General features: G+C 36.9%; 1 protein-coding gene across 8 annotated transcripts in view; it reads right to left on the bottom strand.

Annotated features, from left to right (window-relative positions):
• khdrbs2 (KH domain containing, RNA binding, signal transduction associated 2) overlaps window positions 1–17,314 on the bottom strand; it is a 132,322-nt gene that overhangs the window by 11,561 nt on the left and 103,447 nt on the right. For 4 of the 8 annotated variants that reach the window (XR_007440038.1, XM_049481597.1, XM_049481596.1 and 1 more), the window contains 3 exons: window positions 11,085–11,167; window positions 8,344–8,396; window positions 1,673–1,759 (listed from right to left, as the gene is read on the bottom strand). Coding sequence is in view for 7 of the 8 variants with exons in the window: in XM_049481597.1 (XP_049337554.1) it covers window positions 1,673–1,759; window positions 8,344–8,396; window positions 11,085–11,167 (223 nt within the window). In the remaining variant the exon portion in view is untranslated. Of the gene's footprint in view, window positions 1–1,102; window positions 1,760–8,343; window positions 8,397–11,084; window positions 11,168–17,314 lie in introns of those variants that run through there. The other 4 variants (XM_049481595.1, XM_049481592.1, XM_049481594.1 and 1 more) reach the window with 4 other exon arrangements.

Raw genomic sequence — 17,314 nt, 5'->3', positions numbered from 1 at the left:
GAATGCAAAGTTAATTGTCTGAGTTAGAGAGTCATTTTTGAAGTCACTAGTTAACTTTAATTAGCGGCTTTAAGGGGCCGATGCATTTGCATTTATTCGGGGGGGTTAGACAGGGCAGGTTTACTTTTTTAAGTGTAAGTAACTTAATTTATGACTGGCATTCGCAACATTAGAGTTATTATTAGTTATTATTACCTGCTTAATGTTTAGTCATCCTTTCAGTCTCTTAATACGCGTCGGCACTCAGCTCTAACAGTCACAGAAGAAAGTTCAGGTCTCTAAAAGGTAGTGACTTTTCAAATAGCTGATATTTAAAAGCATATTAAAAGCATATAAAAGATATTTAAACACAAATTCTGATGTTCAATGGAAGAAGAATAAAGGTAGCAGAAACATAGCAGTCTAAATCTAAACGTATCCCATTCACTCTAATGAGTGATGACACATTGTGAATATCTGCTATATTCACATACTTTGTGTATACTGGCTAACATCAATGGCTGAAGGCATTTAGACAGTCTTACTGTAATACGGGTTTGTTCTTACCTCCTGAATCTCCATATCATGCACAGAGTCACGCTAGTGCAAACAAGTCAGAGTTTTTGTTTAATAAGGTCAAGCTTAAAGAATAGGTTTTAAAAAGTCAGATTTATTGATCTAAACAGTTGATTTCCATTAACACATTTAAATGACGAATCAATAATCAATGAACAATTTAGTGGTAGAGTTAAAATTATTTAACAAAGTTGAAACTGTATTAAATGTAGCTTATCTATTGTTACACAAAACGACTCGACAACCTCGCTAAAATTCCCTTTTTGTTCCTTTTCTTTTTTTAAGTATATATAGGATATATAGGCATATATATATATATATATATATATATATATATATATATATATATATATATATATATATATATATATATATATATATATATATATATATAAACATGTTAGCAGTTTCTTGAACTAAAACAGGCATTTATTACTAAAAACATGTACTTATCTAATTTTACAAAAATGATGTCAGGTCTATTAACAAATTATGGCAACAAAAATTTAACAATTATGGTCACCTATTTAGAGAAGCTTACACAAGGTGCTTTATGTTCTTTTTATTACATATTTATGTACAAATACAGGCTACACACAAAGCAGAGCACTTGTAGGTAGCTACATACATATCTGATTGCTTTCAATCCCAATACTGATATCAAAATCAAATATACAAACTCATTATTTACCGTCATCAAATCAAGAAATATTAAGAAAGATGTTATGTACAATATGGGAGTCTAATACTTAAGGGTAGCAATTTTTTCGACTTGGTGAAATGGCAGCCAAAAACAAGGAAGCATCATTTTGTAGGCATCTCCATGCTTTCATTTCAGGGGAGCAAACAATAGACAACTAAGAGAAACATCATTCCAATGATTTCCAGGTATTTCATGAATGCAGGATCCTCATCAGATCTACATTTCAACTGATTCTTAGATGTATCCTATTAAAACAGAGAAGGGACCATTTACTGTAAGCAGATTGTTCCTTGGTTGGGGGTGGTTAGATTTGGACCTAATACATGATTTCTTTTCTTTTCTTTTCTTTTTAAATTATTAAGTAATGTTGCCAGTGAGGGGAGGTCACTGATTTAGAGCACCTTCAATATCTACCATAGGGGTGTTCTCTGTAGCCCCCTCGTGTAAGTCTTGCTGTTGGAGCTTTGAGGCTTGGCCGAGGCTGAGTCCATTCCTCTTCAGCTACGGGTAAAAATCACCACAATGCATTAAAAGACAAAGAAATCTGTAATACAGCTGTAATACAGTCAGTGCAAGAAGGATTTCAACAGACAATCCATTCATTTACTCATTTAGTCATGAACACTCATTTGTTAACATGATAACATGAAATAAAAATATTCCAGTATTTTTTTTCAACATAAAGCCATGGTTAAACTACACCATGTGTGCAGGATGATGCAATATGGCAAAAATAAATTTCTGTACTGGAAGATACAAGATCTTAGCTTTATAAGTTGGAATAGTGAAAACTAATAATTTTGCATTTAAAAAATACTATCCAACACTGCAGGTAGAATGTTTCCTACAATAAACTCAGTTATACAGGAGTAATTATGCTTTCAAAAGATTTTCTTGTAGTAGAGAATGTTAAAATAATAATCATACTGTCCACCCACATTCAGCCCAACTCATCTTCTACTATAAAATGTTGCAAAATGTTGGCAACACAGTCTTGTCTTTTGCATTCATTCAATGTTTTTTTGTTAATATTTAGGGCTGGACCCGAATATTCGGGTATTCGGATATTCGTTCGTTGAGTAGGTATTCGTTTTTTAATTTTGGTATTCGGATATTCGTTTTTTTTCTCCTTTCCAGAGTTCCACCTCACTCTAACCACTTCTGTTTTAGCGGGTCCCGTCAGAATATCTTGCGCGCGGGACAGAACTGAACTGTTATTGGCTTCAGCGGGAGTTTAATCCAGACGATGCGGGAGCAAGAAAACTGTAATAATTGTAAAAAAAAAAAAAACCTAAAGAAAACTCTCAACGCGCAGGATGGACCGACACACACACGCACACACCGATGGTGTTTGGACTGGGGTAAGGAACGGGACCACACTATTCAGCGCTGCTGTTTTAATAAATATATAAGTAAATTTGAAGCATTAAATGTAGTTTATTTAATTTATATTAGGAACGTGGGGCGGGAGCGGCAGAAATGTGTATGTGGCGGGCGGGCGCGGGATTAAAAGAAGCAATTTTTTTGCGGAGCGGTAACGAGACAGAAACGCGGGAGCGTGGAAGAGTGGGTTTAAAAATCAGTCTCGCGCAGACCTCTATTATACATGATAAAAAAAAAATGCAGGCTCTTCGAAACTGATTTATATAATAAAACGTAAGGGGTAATGTGGCAACAGTAGGGGCTAAATCGGTTACAAAAGCCTGGCCTACAAAAATGATGTCTGAACGAATTTCCTCTTATCTAATATAATTTAAAATGGTTTAAAAATATAAAATAATTTCTAAGCAAACGAAATATTTAATATTGAGCTTATAGCCCAAGTGCAAAAATACAAAATCAGTAATACGGCTATGCCCTGCACAATGCTTAAACCGAAATAGACCAAGTACAATAACGTCATTAACAATGACTTTCCTCTACTCTAATATAATTTAACATGGTTTAAAAATATAAAATAATTTCTAAACAAACGAAATATTTAATATTGAGCTTATAGCCCAAGTGCAAAAATACAAAATCAGTAATATGCCCTGCACAATCCTTTAACCGAAATAGACCAAGTACAGTTTACAATGACTGTCCTCTAATATAATTAACAATGTTTAAGAATATAAAATACTTCCTGAACAAACGTTTTTTTTTGTTTGTTTTTTTAAGCAAATAGCCTAAGTGTGAAAACACAAACAGCAATTTACTGGGCTGGCTTGCGCAGCGGAGAAACCGTGCAGCAGCCTCCTAGCCTGCTTACGCAGCGGATAAGCCGCGTGTGGGGCAGCAGAAATTCCGGGATGAAAACACAAAGAAATCTGGGCTAAAAACACAGAAAAATATGGGGTGAAAACACAAAAATATGGGGGATAAAAACACCAAAAATCCGGGGTGAATATGTCTCGTCGGTCAGAGCAAATTGAACATTTTTCAGTGGATTAAAGGGGCCGTGATTTGCTTTTTTTTATTATTTTTTTTACCTCTTTTTTTAAAAACGAATATTCGAATATTCGCTTCGAATCAGTGCCGAATATCCGGAGCTCAAAAAACGCTATTCGGGCCAGCCCTATTAATATTACCAGGTAAGTGTGTGATACAAGCTCCAAAGTACCAAATAATAATTATTCTTGATAAAATAATAGTAGGTAAATAGAAAGTCTAAGTAAATTACACTGACATGCTTCTCTGGTTTACATACACAGCTCTGAAAAAAAAAAAATCAGAAGTGACCAATCCAAGCTGAACTGCTTGAATTTTTGCACCAGGAGTGGTATAAAGTTATCCACAAAACAAAAATTGATTTCTGAACTCTTAAAACTTTATGATTATGAACTTGTTTTCTTTGTATTATTTGAGGTCTGAAAGCTCTCATAACATTTATAATATGCTAGATCATTATTTTATTTGTGTCAATTTTGAGTACATTTTGAGCAGGCTTATTTGGAAACATAAAACCACTGTGCACCAAACAATAAAAGCAGAACAGATTTATTTTTGTAAAGTGTTAGAAAACCCCTATTACAGTTTATTTTACTTTGACATATGTTCAGTGCATTATTGCTGGCAGGGCTGCATATTATAGGAATAAACTGAAAACTATAAAACTGACATGGAAAGGACAAAGTAGCACATTTAATAATTGGGTATTTAGGTAACAAAATTTAACTCTCTGAGGTCAAATTCAATGGTTCTCATTAAAATCTTATTAGAACAATACAGTGCAGCTTATACGTTTATCATACTGTATGTTTCTCGTTGTGTCTAACTGGGGGATTTGTGTGCTTGTCTTTAACTGCCACTCATCTGTAATTTATGTGTAAATTCTCCAGTGGACATTTAGAAAATAACTATGATATAGGGTCTTGCTGTAGTGCCTCTTTGGCGAGGTAAAGAAACAGACACGGGCATGCAATAGAAATTTAAACGCCTGTTCACAAAATAATAATTCTGGATGTGATTAACTTAAAAATTTTGGACTAAGATTCAATTGAATTTCAAAAGAATCATTGAGATGGCTGGCAAGTTGTGGACTCCAGAGGGTTAAAGTGTACAACTAACCTGGACAAAATTCCACTGTAATGTTCCAGGTTTAAGTAGAAATAAAAGAACACAAGTCATACATTATGCACCAGCCTGCTACCTGCGCTGTGAAAGCAAAGATTCTTTCTATGGTTTAACTAGTACTTTCCTAGGTTTCAAAATAATTGCAGAGTGCTTTGGCTTCTGTATCTCACACTTACCCAATTAATTCCAGGACACTTAGAGTGAAGTGTTTACACTGAATCTGTATCTGCAGAAATTTGGGAAATTTAGTACAACTTGTTACTCAAGTGTTACACATGGGGCAGTCACGGCTCTGTTGAGGCTTAGATCACATTAGATTAAGGCGTCTCCTTGTTCTGTGTCACACCTGCATGCACCGCACCTTTAAGATCAGACTCTCCGGAGTACTAATAGCTGACACCTGACTACTGGTTATTTGATCCTTGCTTGTTTTCGACTAGGATTTTGCCTTGTGTTTTTGGATAATAAACCTGCTTGCATTTACATCCAAATCTATCCTAGTTGGTTCTTACATTCTGAATTAACATGATTATAAAATAGGGATACGTTTTTAAAATCTCTGCAAACATGTCAAAGTAATAAGGAAATTTGTTTGTTAATCTGTTAGTTTAAAGGTGGCTCTGTCCATATTTGCCTTTGTCCGTTTTTGTTCCGAGAGCTACACAATGTCACAGTGCCCTAATTATCAGTTAGCAGCGGCTGAGCAGATGAGGCATGAATTCCTGGCTGAGCTCGCACTATGACCCAGCTGTCATATAAATACAGTAGGTGCTGGGAATCGATGCTCCATTAGGCTCTGTGAGCGTGCTCAGTGGGCCATCCACAAAACAATCAGCCCACCTTCGGGGCAAGGAACCCTAACGTTCGCTGCAGCTAACTTGATGTTTCCATCTCTGCACGGTGGAGGGATCCGAGGGGAAACTGGAGAGGAGCATTTCTGGCGCCGCTTCACGAAATGAAAACCTTAACATTCAATCCACTGAATAAGAGTAAACCAACCAAAGCTATTCTCTACAGTAGATGAAATTGGATTGTTTGTCCCCTCACAGCTGCCTGGCTGTGAAAAGCTGGCCCTGACCACAGCACCTCGTTACCATTCAAATGACATTACGGGCGCAGCTCTCGCTGCACGGCTGAGATTTCGTTCCATGTCACAGACTGTTTATGGGGCATAAAATCAAATCATTGCTCTCTTGGTTTTTTTTGGGTCGTCCGCACTGAGACACTCCAGTGCAGGTTTTTTTTCCTAGTGCTGCAAAGTGAATAGTCAGGCAGGCGAATGTGACTTCAGTGCAGAACAGCGGAGGCTCTGCCAAGAGCAGCTGGATCCCTGGTTTCAGACATAAGCCGGCGAGGGCAGCCGTTCAAAAGGCAGAGCGTCGTCTGAAAGGCCACAGCCCCTCTCTCGGCGGGCAGTGAGGCCTCCAGCCCTGCTCTGGCTCTGCTCTCCGATTTCGAGTGCATCTTAGAGCCACCCCTGGAGCAAGCCAGCAAGGTAAGATGGCTACCGCAGAGCGTAGCACCCTGATGATTTGGCCACCGGCGGAAACAGGAGGTGTTTTTTTTTTCTTCTTCTTCCCTTATCTCAGTGCTGCAAGCAATTTAACACTACTGTGAGAAATGACGGAGGAAGGACCACATGTACCTGACAAGGACAATGAGCTTTTCCTGAGTTTAAGCTCGATAGCTACGGATGTTAGTGTTGGTAATCCTTTAAGACGCAGGCAAAAATCAGCTATTTCTGCCTTGTAACCGGCTCTTCTCCTTTAATAATGTGATTTTCCAGTGATATGGCTTAACTCAGTATGAAAAAGAAAAAAAAAAACACGAGAAAATGACTCAGTCTAACAAAGACATTCATAATATCCTAGCTTATTATTTTATTTCTATTTTAAGTACATTTTGGGCAAGCTTTTTTGGAAACATAAAATCACTGTGCGTCAAACAATAAAAGCAGAATATGGCTTATTTTTGAATAGTGTTAGAAAACCCTCATTACTGTTTATTTTACTAGGACTAATGTTTAGTGTGTTATTGCTGGCAGGGCTGCATGCTATGGGAATAAACGTATACTGCACTATATAATACTGTGCAAAAGTTTTAGGCACCAGTGAAAATTAACATTTTAAAGCTCCTTCATTGTTTTTCTCAGTAAAACTTAAGTTTTATAGTAAATACAAATATTATTTATACAAAAAGTGGTGATTTTACATCACTGTGTTCATTAAAACATATCAGAAGATCTTCTCATGGAGTGTATTATTGTTTAGAGTTATCATCATATAAACAGCGGGTCTGGAAATCAGTGTTTAATGGTGTTAAATCAGGTGTGAGGTGCTGATGGAATTGAACACATACACTTTGGCAATGGCAGGGGGCATACAGGAGAAACCAGGAACCAAGCTTTGTTCTTCAGACTAGCTCAGGGTATATTAACTACTTTTCTTAAAATAAGAAATTTTTGCTAGTAATACTGTATTTATGTTTTTTGAGATAAATGGTTTTGAGTAATGTGTAATCTTAACCTGTCCTGATATCAATAACACAATTCTTGTATCCAGGATTGGAAAAAAATAAATGATACTGGCCTGATATAATCTGCCTCTGGTATATATAAGGAAAACAAGAACAGTGCAGACTTTCTATTTATATCAAGCAGCAAAAAAGCATGACACATTCCATCTAATTCCCCTCATGTGCACACACTGCAATAATGATGCTGAAACGATATATTGTGCTGCTCTAACTGATGATGGTAAGATAAAGCTCTGTAAAAGAGACATCTGTAAATCGTGCACCATCCATCACGGCTATGACAGGACCCAGTAAGCCGCTTCTTGCTTTTCTAGCAAGCTTCAATAAAAATTGAGTCTGCTGAGATGAGTCACGCTGCCTCAGATAACTCAGTGTGCAGTGTGTTTCCTTAAGCCGGGCTTTTGAATGTGTAGGGGGTAGGAAAGCTCCCTAAACAACTTGTGGGTGTAACAATGCCAAGTTATTATTTTGTTCCGTAGCAGTGTTGCAAAATTCACAAGAAGTGTGCCAAAGGAAGAACTACTGAGAAACAGTGAGACAAAAAGCAAGCTCCGATGATAAATATCTGTCACTGACCATCTCTTAATAGCAAATTTATTTTCTTATCATCATTTCTTTATGCCTCGAAAAGGAATAGCCGAAACTGCCCCAGGCTCCACTCTGAGTTTAGGAACAGAGAGAATAGTAAATGGAAACGTTGTACATTTTGGTCTAAGCTATAATTCAGAAGCCTTTATTATTGCATCTAACACTGGCCTACTTGCAGCAATCCTTAAGCTGAGTTTTATTACGTACACTTTAAAGCCTAATGCTTTTCTTAACAGCCTCTGCACACTAAGTAGCCTGGCCATTTCCAGTAAATAGCAGCATGTCACATAAAGCTGTATGTATGCAGGCTTCTGTAAAATATTCAAAAATCTAATTACAGAGGAAGATAAGCATTGCTCTCTGGGATTTTCTTAACTCATTACAAAACAAAAGAGACGAGTCTTTACCGTAATTGTTATCATCATTGGTCCCATGTCCATATTCATAATATTCTGAAACGCTGCAAAATATAAAAAGATATCTTACAGAAAGACACACACAAAAAAACACATAATTGCCAAAAGCAGGCAAACAAAGATAACATTAATAACATTTTGCATGCTGTATTTATGTGAACTGTTATGTTCAACTGTAAGGAACGGCAATAATATTACTGGATTAAACTCTCTAGATGTTTGATCATCCAAAATATGGATATAACATTGCCTTCAAACTCAAGTAATATACAATCAATATTTATAAATATGTTATATATATATATATATATATATATATATATATATATATATTTTTTTTTTTTTTTTTTTTGAAGTAAGCTGTAAACATTTAATTAATTAATTAATTTATTTTTTTTTGCAATTTTTGGAAGGCTAGTTACCCCCTCCATTGTCTAGGCCTCCTGACACTAGGAGGATAAAGGTTGCAATTTTGCAACTAATTTGCACTATGATTATGACATAAAATGAAAATATTTCTCAGTATTGCTGAGAATACTGTTATCAAAAAAATAAATAAATAAAATAAAAACTGATATATTGTGATATTATTTTAGGGCCATATAACCCAGCTCTTAAGTTAAACATATATATTTTTTCTGTACTGTATATTTGTCAGGGGTTGACCCAGGCAGAGAGACGAGGAGGCGGACGTAAACACAGGTAGGGCGAATTTATTAAATAAATATAAACAAATAAACAAAGAACAGCGAAACAAAGAAATAAACAAGAAACGGAGGCAAGATAAAACTAAAACAAATAGGGAGGCTACTAAACCAGAAACTAAACAGAGCTAAGAACATAAACAGGGAATAACTAAAGACTAAACACTAAGCAGGTGAATAGGGAACACGGAAACAAACAAGAGATACTAAAGATAAACAAACGGGGAGACTATAAAACTAGGCGGGATAAACTAAAACAGGGCAAGGGAATAAACTAGGGAAAACACAGGGAACTAGAAAATAACAGAATAAACAGGAAGATAAATATATACTACAAACAAAGAACAAGGGACTCGGGCTAAGGCTATGAAAACACTGAAGACAGAGAAACGCAGAGGGACAGACAACGGGGGACAGTGCAAAGACCGACAGAGGACAAGTAACAGAGGAAGTCTATTTAACTAAACAGGAAACACACTGGGAGTGGAAACACCTGGGGAAGGGGTGGAGCTACAAATGAGACATGAGGTAATGGAAAATCACAGGCAGAACACAGGGGCACGGGTCACGTGGGACAACACAGGCACGAGGACAGACAGGAAACAGGGCCAGGCGTGACAATATTAGTCAAACATGAGTACGCTGTATAGGAACACACTTTTGCACCCCATTCATTTTAAATGAAAAATTCTGGAAAAAAATAATAAGAAAAAAAAACCTTTAAGATTTATTGTAGATTCATCCAAACTATAAAGAAAAACATATGGAATTATTTAGTAAACAGAAAAGTGTTAAACAAACCAAAATATGTTTTATATTTTATATTATTCAAAGTAGCACCTCTTGCTTAGATGAAAAGTTAATCAGTAACCAGCCTCAAAAAACGTTAAATGTTAACAGCTCCCCAAAAACATCATTCGTAATGTGTTCCTTCGTAGTCTGGATGAGTTCAGTATTATTTTATAATGTAGGAAAACATTGAATGAGTGTGCCCAAACTTTTCACTGTATATATTAGAGGTGTGCCAAAAAATCGATTCACATAAGAATCTTGATTCTCATTTACTACGATTCAGAATCGATTTAAAATGTCCCAAAATCGATTCTGAGGGGCGGGTTTTGGACTGATTTTGGGCTGGGTATTTTTGTTGGACCTGGCAACCCGCTTGTCCCTTCAAACCGAGGTCTTCCAGACCCACACAGAGCGTAGTAGGTGTTTGAGAATCACCGGTAAGATGGCAGAACAAGCACTATATTACCTTAGATTAACGTGTAGTTTTAATGTTTTATGGCAGAATGCTTCATAACAAGCATAAAAAAGATCGCTAGTAGTTAGTTTCAGTAACTGTTAGCTAGCTAACAAGCTAACTTTCCAGTTCCACCTTAAATAACGCTACAGGTGGCTGCGGGCTGCAGCATTTAAGGCGGAACGGAAAAATAACAATAAGCTAATCAGAGCTCATTTCAGCTCCTCATCACAGAGGAATTAAGGAATGGACAATATGAATTAATTTCTCCACCTCCTGCCCCCTTTCTGAAGAAATACAACGACCTTAAATTAACTAGTTAATCAGCAGCTGCTCCTGAACTTTAGCGCTCCACTGCTATCATCACATCAGCCCAGCAGCGTCACCTACACACCACCGCTAGTAGCCTGGTAATAAAGCAGTGTTATTTATTTATGTATTTATTGTTCATTAACGTCATTGTGATATCCCAGTGATTCCTCTGTCACTGAGGACCCACATTCCTGCACATTTTATTGTTTTTGTAACACATTACTTGCTCCAGGACCAGTGTATATTATGGAGGGTTTTTTTTTCAATAAGATTCATAAGCCAGAAGCAGAAATTTTTATAATTCAAATCGTTTTGAATCAAAAATCGATTTTGAATCGAATCGTGGCCCCCAAAATCGGAATCGAATCGAATCGTGAGATAGTAATCGATTCCCACCCCTAGTATATATATATATATATATATATATATATATATATATATATATATATATATATATATAATATGAATACCTTTTGGACTGGTTGTTGTAGTTGTCGTCGTAGCCTTCGTAACTCTGATCGTCATATTCCCCATCATATCCGTCATCGTAGGCCTGATAATACAGAGACACACATATCACTCTTACATATCAGGACAAAAACCATCCACAAACAGCACTCTAATTGTTTAGGGTTGAAAAATCAATGTTTAATTACGCTGTAAAAGGATTTCCCTTATAAATATACTCCCAGCATGAGGGGAGTGACACGGCTGAATCATGTCCAACACAACATATTGATTGTTTGCAGGGACAATTGTTTCATTTGCCATGTCTGGTTTAGCGGTTGACCCCTAGCCGGGATTAATACCGCACTGCTGACAGCCACAACAATACATTTCTTATCACTTAATAAGACGCCCATCCTGCTCATTCACATGATAATGTGACCAGTACAGTAGTAGTATTGGATTCTACATACAGTGCTGACACGCGCTGGTATAGAGCCTTTTCTTCTTAATCTTAATCTTAATTGAAGTATGAATTATTACGATTCAAAGTTTAGGTTTAATTTGGGTCTTGAGGAATAAATGAAAATGTAATTTGTAAAAACAGCCTCTGAAAGGCTCTTTAGGGACAGAAAATGGCTCTTCTTTGGCACTGCACCAAATACATGCAATTTTTAATTATTTATCATTTATAATAAAATGGCATATTAAAATGTATCCCTACAAATTATCCCTACAAATACTGTAGCATGACATATGACATATTGTGCCTTATACCTGTTCATTAATAACAAATTGATAGATCAAAATGTTTCCTCCAACTCGACTGTCTATTTTCTTGTTTTACCAGTAAAATAAAAAAAATGGAAATGGAAAGAACAAGGAAAGAACATAACATAACAAGTAAACGAGTTTAGGTCAAAACCACAAAACAGAAGTACACTAGATGGGCACACACTTTTGCAGTCCATTCATTCTTAATAAAAACAATCTGGAAGAAATTGAAAAAAATTAAGCGATGCTTATATACAATAATACCACAGTTAGTTCCGACCCTGAAATGTGATTGGCTGAGAGTGTTCTATGAGTGCCGTTATCAGCCAGTAATGCATTGTAACCGAAGCTCTCTATGTACGTATTACTCCACCACAAAGGGTTATCTAGCACTGACGCAGCGCTTACAAGCCAAACAGTGCAGCTACAAACAGAGCAGCAAGTGGATGCGTAAAAAAAGCTTTATTCAGAAAAGGGAAGATGCAAAGGGGGGAAGCAACAGGGGATGACATACCATAAACGAAAGATAGTCCAGGGTCAAAATAAAGGCAAACAGCAATGTAGAACAGTCGTAAACAAGAAAACAAACTGAGCTATGGAAAACATTGTAATGCAGGACAAACCAAAACAATACTCAGCAGTGAGAGAGTGGACTGAAGGGGTTATACACAGGGGCTATACAAGTGAGACTAATTATTATTACTTCCTGAAAGTGCTGTGTGCAGAGTCATGTGATCATGTGAGCAAGTGTAGCCAAGTGTAGTGCGTTCTGGGTAATGTAGTCCGGAGACTAAAGATCACAGGAAGAGCTGAGTGCAGGGGAGACAAACCCTGAACTGTTGTAAACCTTAGTGGTCAGTTATTTCATTGGTCACTTAATTAGTTTTTTAGTAATATTACTCATAATACCAATCATTTTATATTTTTACACATATAGGTAACGTTGATTTCTTATATAATGTAATGCAGTGTTCTCTTAATTTCAGAACATGATTTTGTTTCATCTGTGTTCTGATTGGCACTTGAAAATGTTCTGCACATTTACATGGAAATAAACAGCTTTGTCTCCACGGAGCAAATTGATGGATCATTTTGCTAAATTAATTCACTACAATATTACTATATTCTAAAGCAATGTCTGCATACATATCTACTGAAGCTCAGCTGCAGACTGTGATTCGAACCATCATGAAAAAATAAATAATATGCAATTTTATTCGAGACCATTTACACCGGCAGCTCGTTCTCAGAGGTTGTGCTGTAATTTAAAATGTGTAAATGAAGTGTAATGTGCAGAGACTGGTCCTCTGAGGGTTCACTGAAAATGTCGGAGCACTTTTCATCCAGACGGATTCGTCTAATGCTAGCGAGTTTGCACCCCAAAGACTCAATCTTTTGATTACTCCTCTTCAGCACTGGAACAGAATTATGGATGTGCTTTAGTTCATCATGAACTGCGTGCTGGTATGATGCAGGTTGGTGTGTTTGTTGATTGATGCCTCAATCAAGAATCCTTGCAACTCACAGGCAGTGGAAAAGCAGAGGCTTTTAAACAAGTTCCTATACTAATCTAAAAAAAAATAATAATTCTCCAAGGGTTTTAAACATACAAAGCTTGGTTTATCTCTTGATCATAGTCTCTACAATCTAGCTATAGATACTTTGAAGCAAACAGCGATGTTAAAGGCATCTGCTAAATACCTTAAATGTAAATGTAAAAGCTACTTAAGATATAAAATACACCATTTGAACAGTTGCTTTGCGCTTTGAGAGTGAACCAAGCTTATGCTAATGAGCCTGAATTTATCAAAAGTCAAATGGAGCACCAGGCAGCTGAATGGCACCTTAGAACCAAAATGTCCACTTGCATATATCACATATATCACATACACCTATCTACGACCCAGGTCTTCTTTATCACTCCTATGTCTTTTTAAATATAAATTATGTTAATATATTTTTTATGTCATGTACACATACTGTATACACGAAACATGTAAATGGTATTTTTCTCATACTTTCTCATACTTTTGATTAACAAAGATTGTAAAATCCTTACACACGTATGAGTACTAAAGAGCATATCGCCCAGAGATCGACAACTTTCTGCAGTCAGTCATTACAGACTGACTAGAGCTTTACAAAATAGCTGAGAAGCTGCATATTGTTGCTTTCCAATGAGAAACATAAATCTCCAAAACAGCAAATTTACAGGAGAATGATAGACCTTTGTAACTTTCAATAAAAGTCAGTGTAAAGAGTAGAATAGAGTTTATTTGTGGTAATTTTGGAGCATTTCTATTGATTCTTTAATCATGAAAATTTGACACAGTATATAGAAGATTTTGTGCACTCAAATATTGTAGTAAACTAAAAATAGTCAAAAACCGAGATACTTGTTTTTCATTGGACAGTGACGATACATGCCTGATTCTTAAACAGCAATTTACCATTGCTACAGTATATACTAATGTCCTGGTAATTTAATCCTGCTGCACACTGCTGTCATCCTGCTGTCATTAACCTAGTTACCATTTTTATTGGTTAAATAATAAGTGTTGTTCATAAATGTTTTAGTAAAATATGACCATTGTTCATCTATGAACCAGTACCACTCATTTTATATATCTTTATACCTTTTAAAATATATATTAAATAAATACACGCTCTAAGTGTGAAATAAACTAATCCTAATGAAGCTGAATTCATCAAGAGTCATGTGGAGCACCCTGCTATCTGAATGGCACCTAGGAACAGAAATGTCCACTTAGATAAGAAAGAATATCCACAGGAATTGCATTTCCAATCCAGGAAATAAGCAGGTAATAGGAGGCATTTTAAGAGTTCGCATTTGTGCAAAAAAAAAAAAAAAATCTGCCACCCAATTTCTAATCTTTTTCAAAGAATGCTCAAATGCACAACAGGCAGTCTGGCAGTAGGAGCTTTCACTCAAAGCTCACAGTGGCACAAAAGTGATGGTGTGTGAGTGTTATCAGAGAATACAGGTACAGTAGTTTTTCATCTGGAGAGATTCTGATGTGTGTTCAAATGCAGTCATATTCAAACCACTCCTCATCTCCCGAGGATTCTGGGATTTCTGCAAACTCCCTTTCCTAACACTCTAGAGATGTCCATACACTCTTAAAAATAAAGGTGCTAGTGAGCAATTACCACAGAAACAGGGGGCTAATAACTTTTTGCAAATCGCAGTGCACTTACAGTAACTCACCACAAAATGATTGGTGGCCCATATGGAATTTGAATTGAGCATTTAGAATATAAAGAATTACATCACAATAACTGATATAGACTGTTAAAGTGACTGACAGGGCTAAACATGTATTTTGTCCAGTGGGCCAAGCACTTCCACTATGGTCGAGAGATTGTCAATTCGAATCCCGTTCATGTAGCTTGCCATCGGAGCCCTGTCAGAGCCCTGAGAGAGCACAATTGGTCTCTTGCTCTCTGTCTGGGTGGGTAGATGGCGCTCTCTCTCCCCACATCCCTCCAAAGGGTAATGTTGAACAGCACAAGGCATCTGTGAGTTGATGTATCGGAACTGAGTCGTTGCACTTTCCTTTTAGTGTGCTGTGATGATGCTAGTCGTCAATTCTACATCAGCAGCAGTTCAAAAAAGAGGCGGTGGCTGACTTCACATGCGTCAGAGGAGGCATGTGCTAGTCTTCACCCTCCTGGTGTTGGGGCATCACTAGTTAAAGGGGGGGTTCTAATGAGTGGGTTGGGTAATTGGCAATGCATATTAGGGAGAAAATAGGATTAATATTACAAGATTATTTAGTTATGATAGAACTAGCTTTCACTCAGTCTAACTTTACCAGTCATGTGACTGCTCTTTGCCAGATTGGTCAAAGACTTGGCAGTTAAAAATAAAATTTGGAAGATAATTATTTACAAAATATGTACCAAAACTTTATAAAAGTTGGGTGATGCAACAGGACAATGAGACAATACACTGCAGATTGTTATAAGAAAATACAAAATCCACCTTTTGTATGGCCCAGGAAAGACAGAGCCCAGGAATCAACCCTATAGATATGCTACAGATTGAGTTGAAAATAGCCGTACACTTAAGATTCTTCCACTATCATTATAATTGTTGAATGATTGTGTTCAAAGAAACCTGTATTATACCATATTTTTTACTTTGTATTATTATTTCAGGCACATTATATTTGTCAATACACTTGGATGACTTGGATGAAGATCAGATTACATTTATGACAAATTTAATCAGAAAACCATGAACTTCAATGGAGGTTCAATGAATGATTTTTCCTTTTCAAAGTATGCTTGTAAATCTTTTAAATACCAAAAATATGTTTCTATGGCATCACCCAAGAACTTCCTGTAGCACCTTTACTTTTTTTAGTAGTAGTACTGTATTCAACACCATTTACACTCATGTTTCATGTCTGTGAAGGTCAACAGCGTTTTAGCGAATCCCAACGTGATGAAACAACTTCAGAGGAAGTCATGCTCCTCTCAAGTGGAGCTGATGTTAATGTAACACATTGTGAATAAAGGGCTGAGGCACCGTCTCATTTCTTGTGCTGGTATTTATGTCTAGCCTCTCAGGAGCGTGTTTGCAGCACCAGTCTGAACTTCAGCTAATTATTCACGAGGCATAAGGCCAACATTTATAATTGCGTAAAGCCTGAACGTAAAGCCAGACCTAGCAGGTGTAATGAATAAGCGAGGCGGGTGGTGCTGTTCCTGCTGAGAGGAATACATGGCACACTCTGGCTCCCAGTCGAGCTGCTGGGCTGCTTTGAAAGTGCATTTAATCCTGTGCTGTCACTGCTGCATTTATTTTTGGAGCTCTTTTTCTTGTCACAACCATCCCTCCCTTTCTCCTTCTCTTTTTTTTCCCTCTAAAGGTAAAGGCATGCTCTTATCGTCTTACCTTACTCTAAACATCTGATGGTAAAGGCATCAGATGTTCAAAGCTTTCTTTTATATCCATCATCTTGCTCTGGATTAATCCTTCTGCTGACTCTGAAACCTGCCACGCCGCAACACAGGCCGCATTTCAATTACGCTAACTTCAAAAAAAAAGAAAAAGAGAAAAGAAGCATAAACTCGCACCGACAAATGCTATACTAAAATGTCAAACACTGTGTGCTCCTCGGCGCATGCTTGTCTGGTAAATGTGAGCTTTCATGTCATCGGTTTAATGTTTCTCTGCGAGTGAGGTTAAGCGGCGAAACTCTCAGAAAAAGGGTATGTTTCAGAAATGCAATTACTTCACTATGGATTACATTGACAAGAATAATTTTCTTTCGCTGGCTGGGAGTGCGACAGGCTTTAACTGTGTCATAACCTACGCTGCACTCGGTGCTTTCATAATTCAGAGATTAGCAGAAAATTCGTGCCTCTTTTGATTAGGTCTAATCTGTTGGGAAGACCTTGGCTGGCAAAGAGAGCAATTGAGGGCCCTGTCTTTTCCCTTAACAACATT

This window comes from Astyanax mexicanus, chromosome 7 (genome assembly GCF_023375975.1).
Source record: "Astyanax mexicanus isolate ESR-SI-001 chromosome 7, AstMex3_surface, whole genome shotgun sequence".
NCBI classification, from domain to species: domain Eukaryota; kingdom Metazoa; phylum Chordata; class Actinopteri; order Characiformes; family Acestrorhamphidae; genus Astyanax; species Astyanax mexicanus.
The sequence above is the reverse complement of the archived record's forward strand: the minus strand, read 5'-3'. Positions and strand labels throughout refer to the sequence as shown.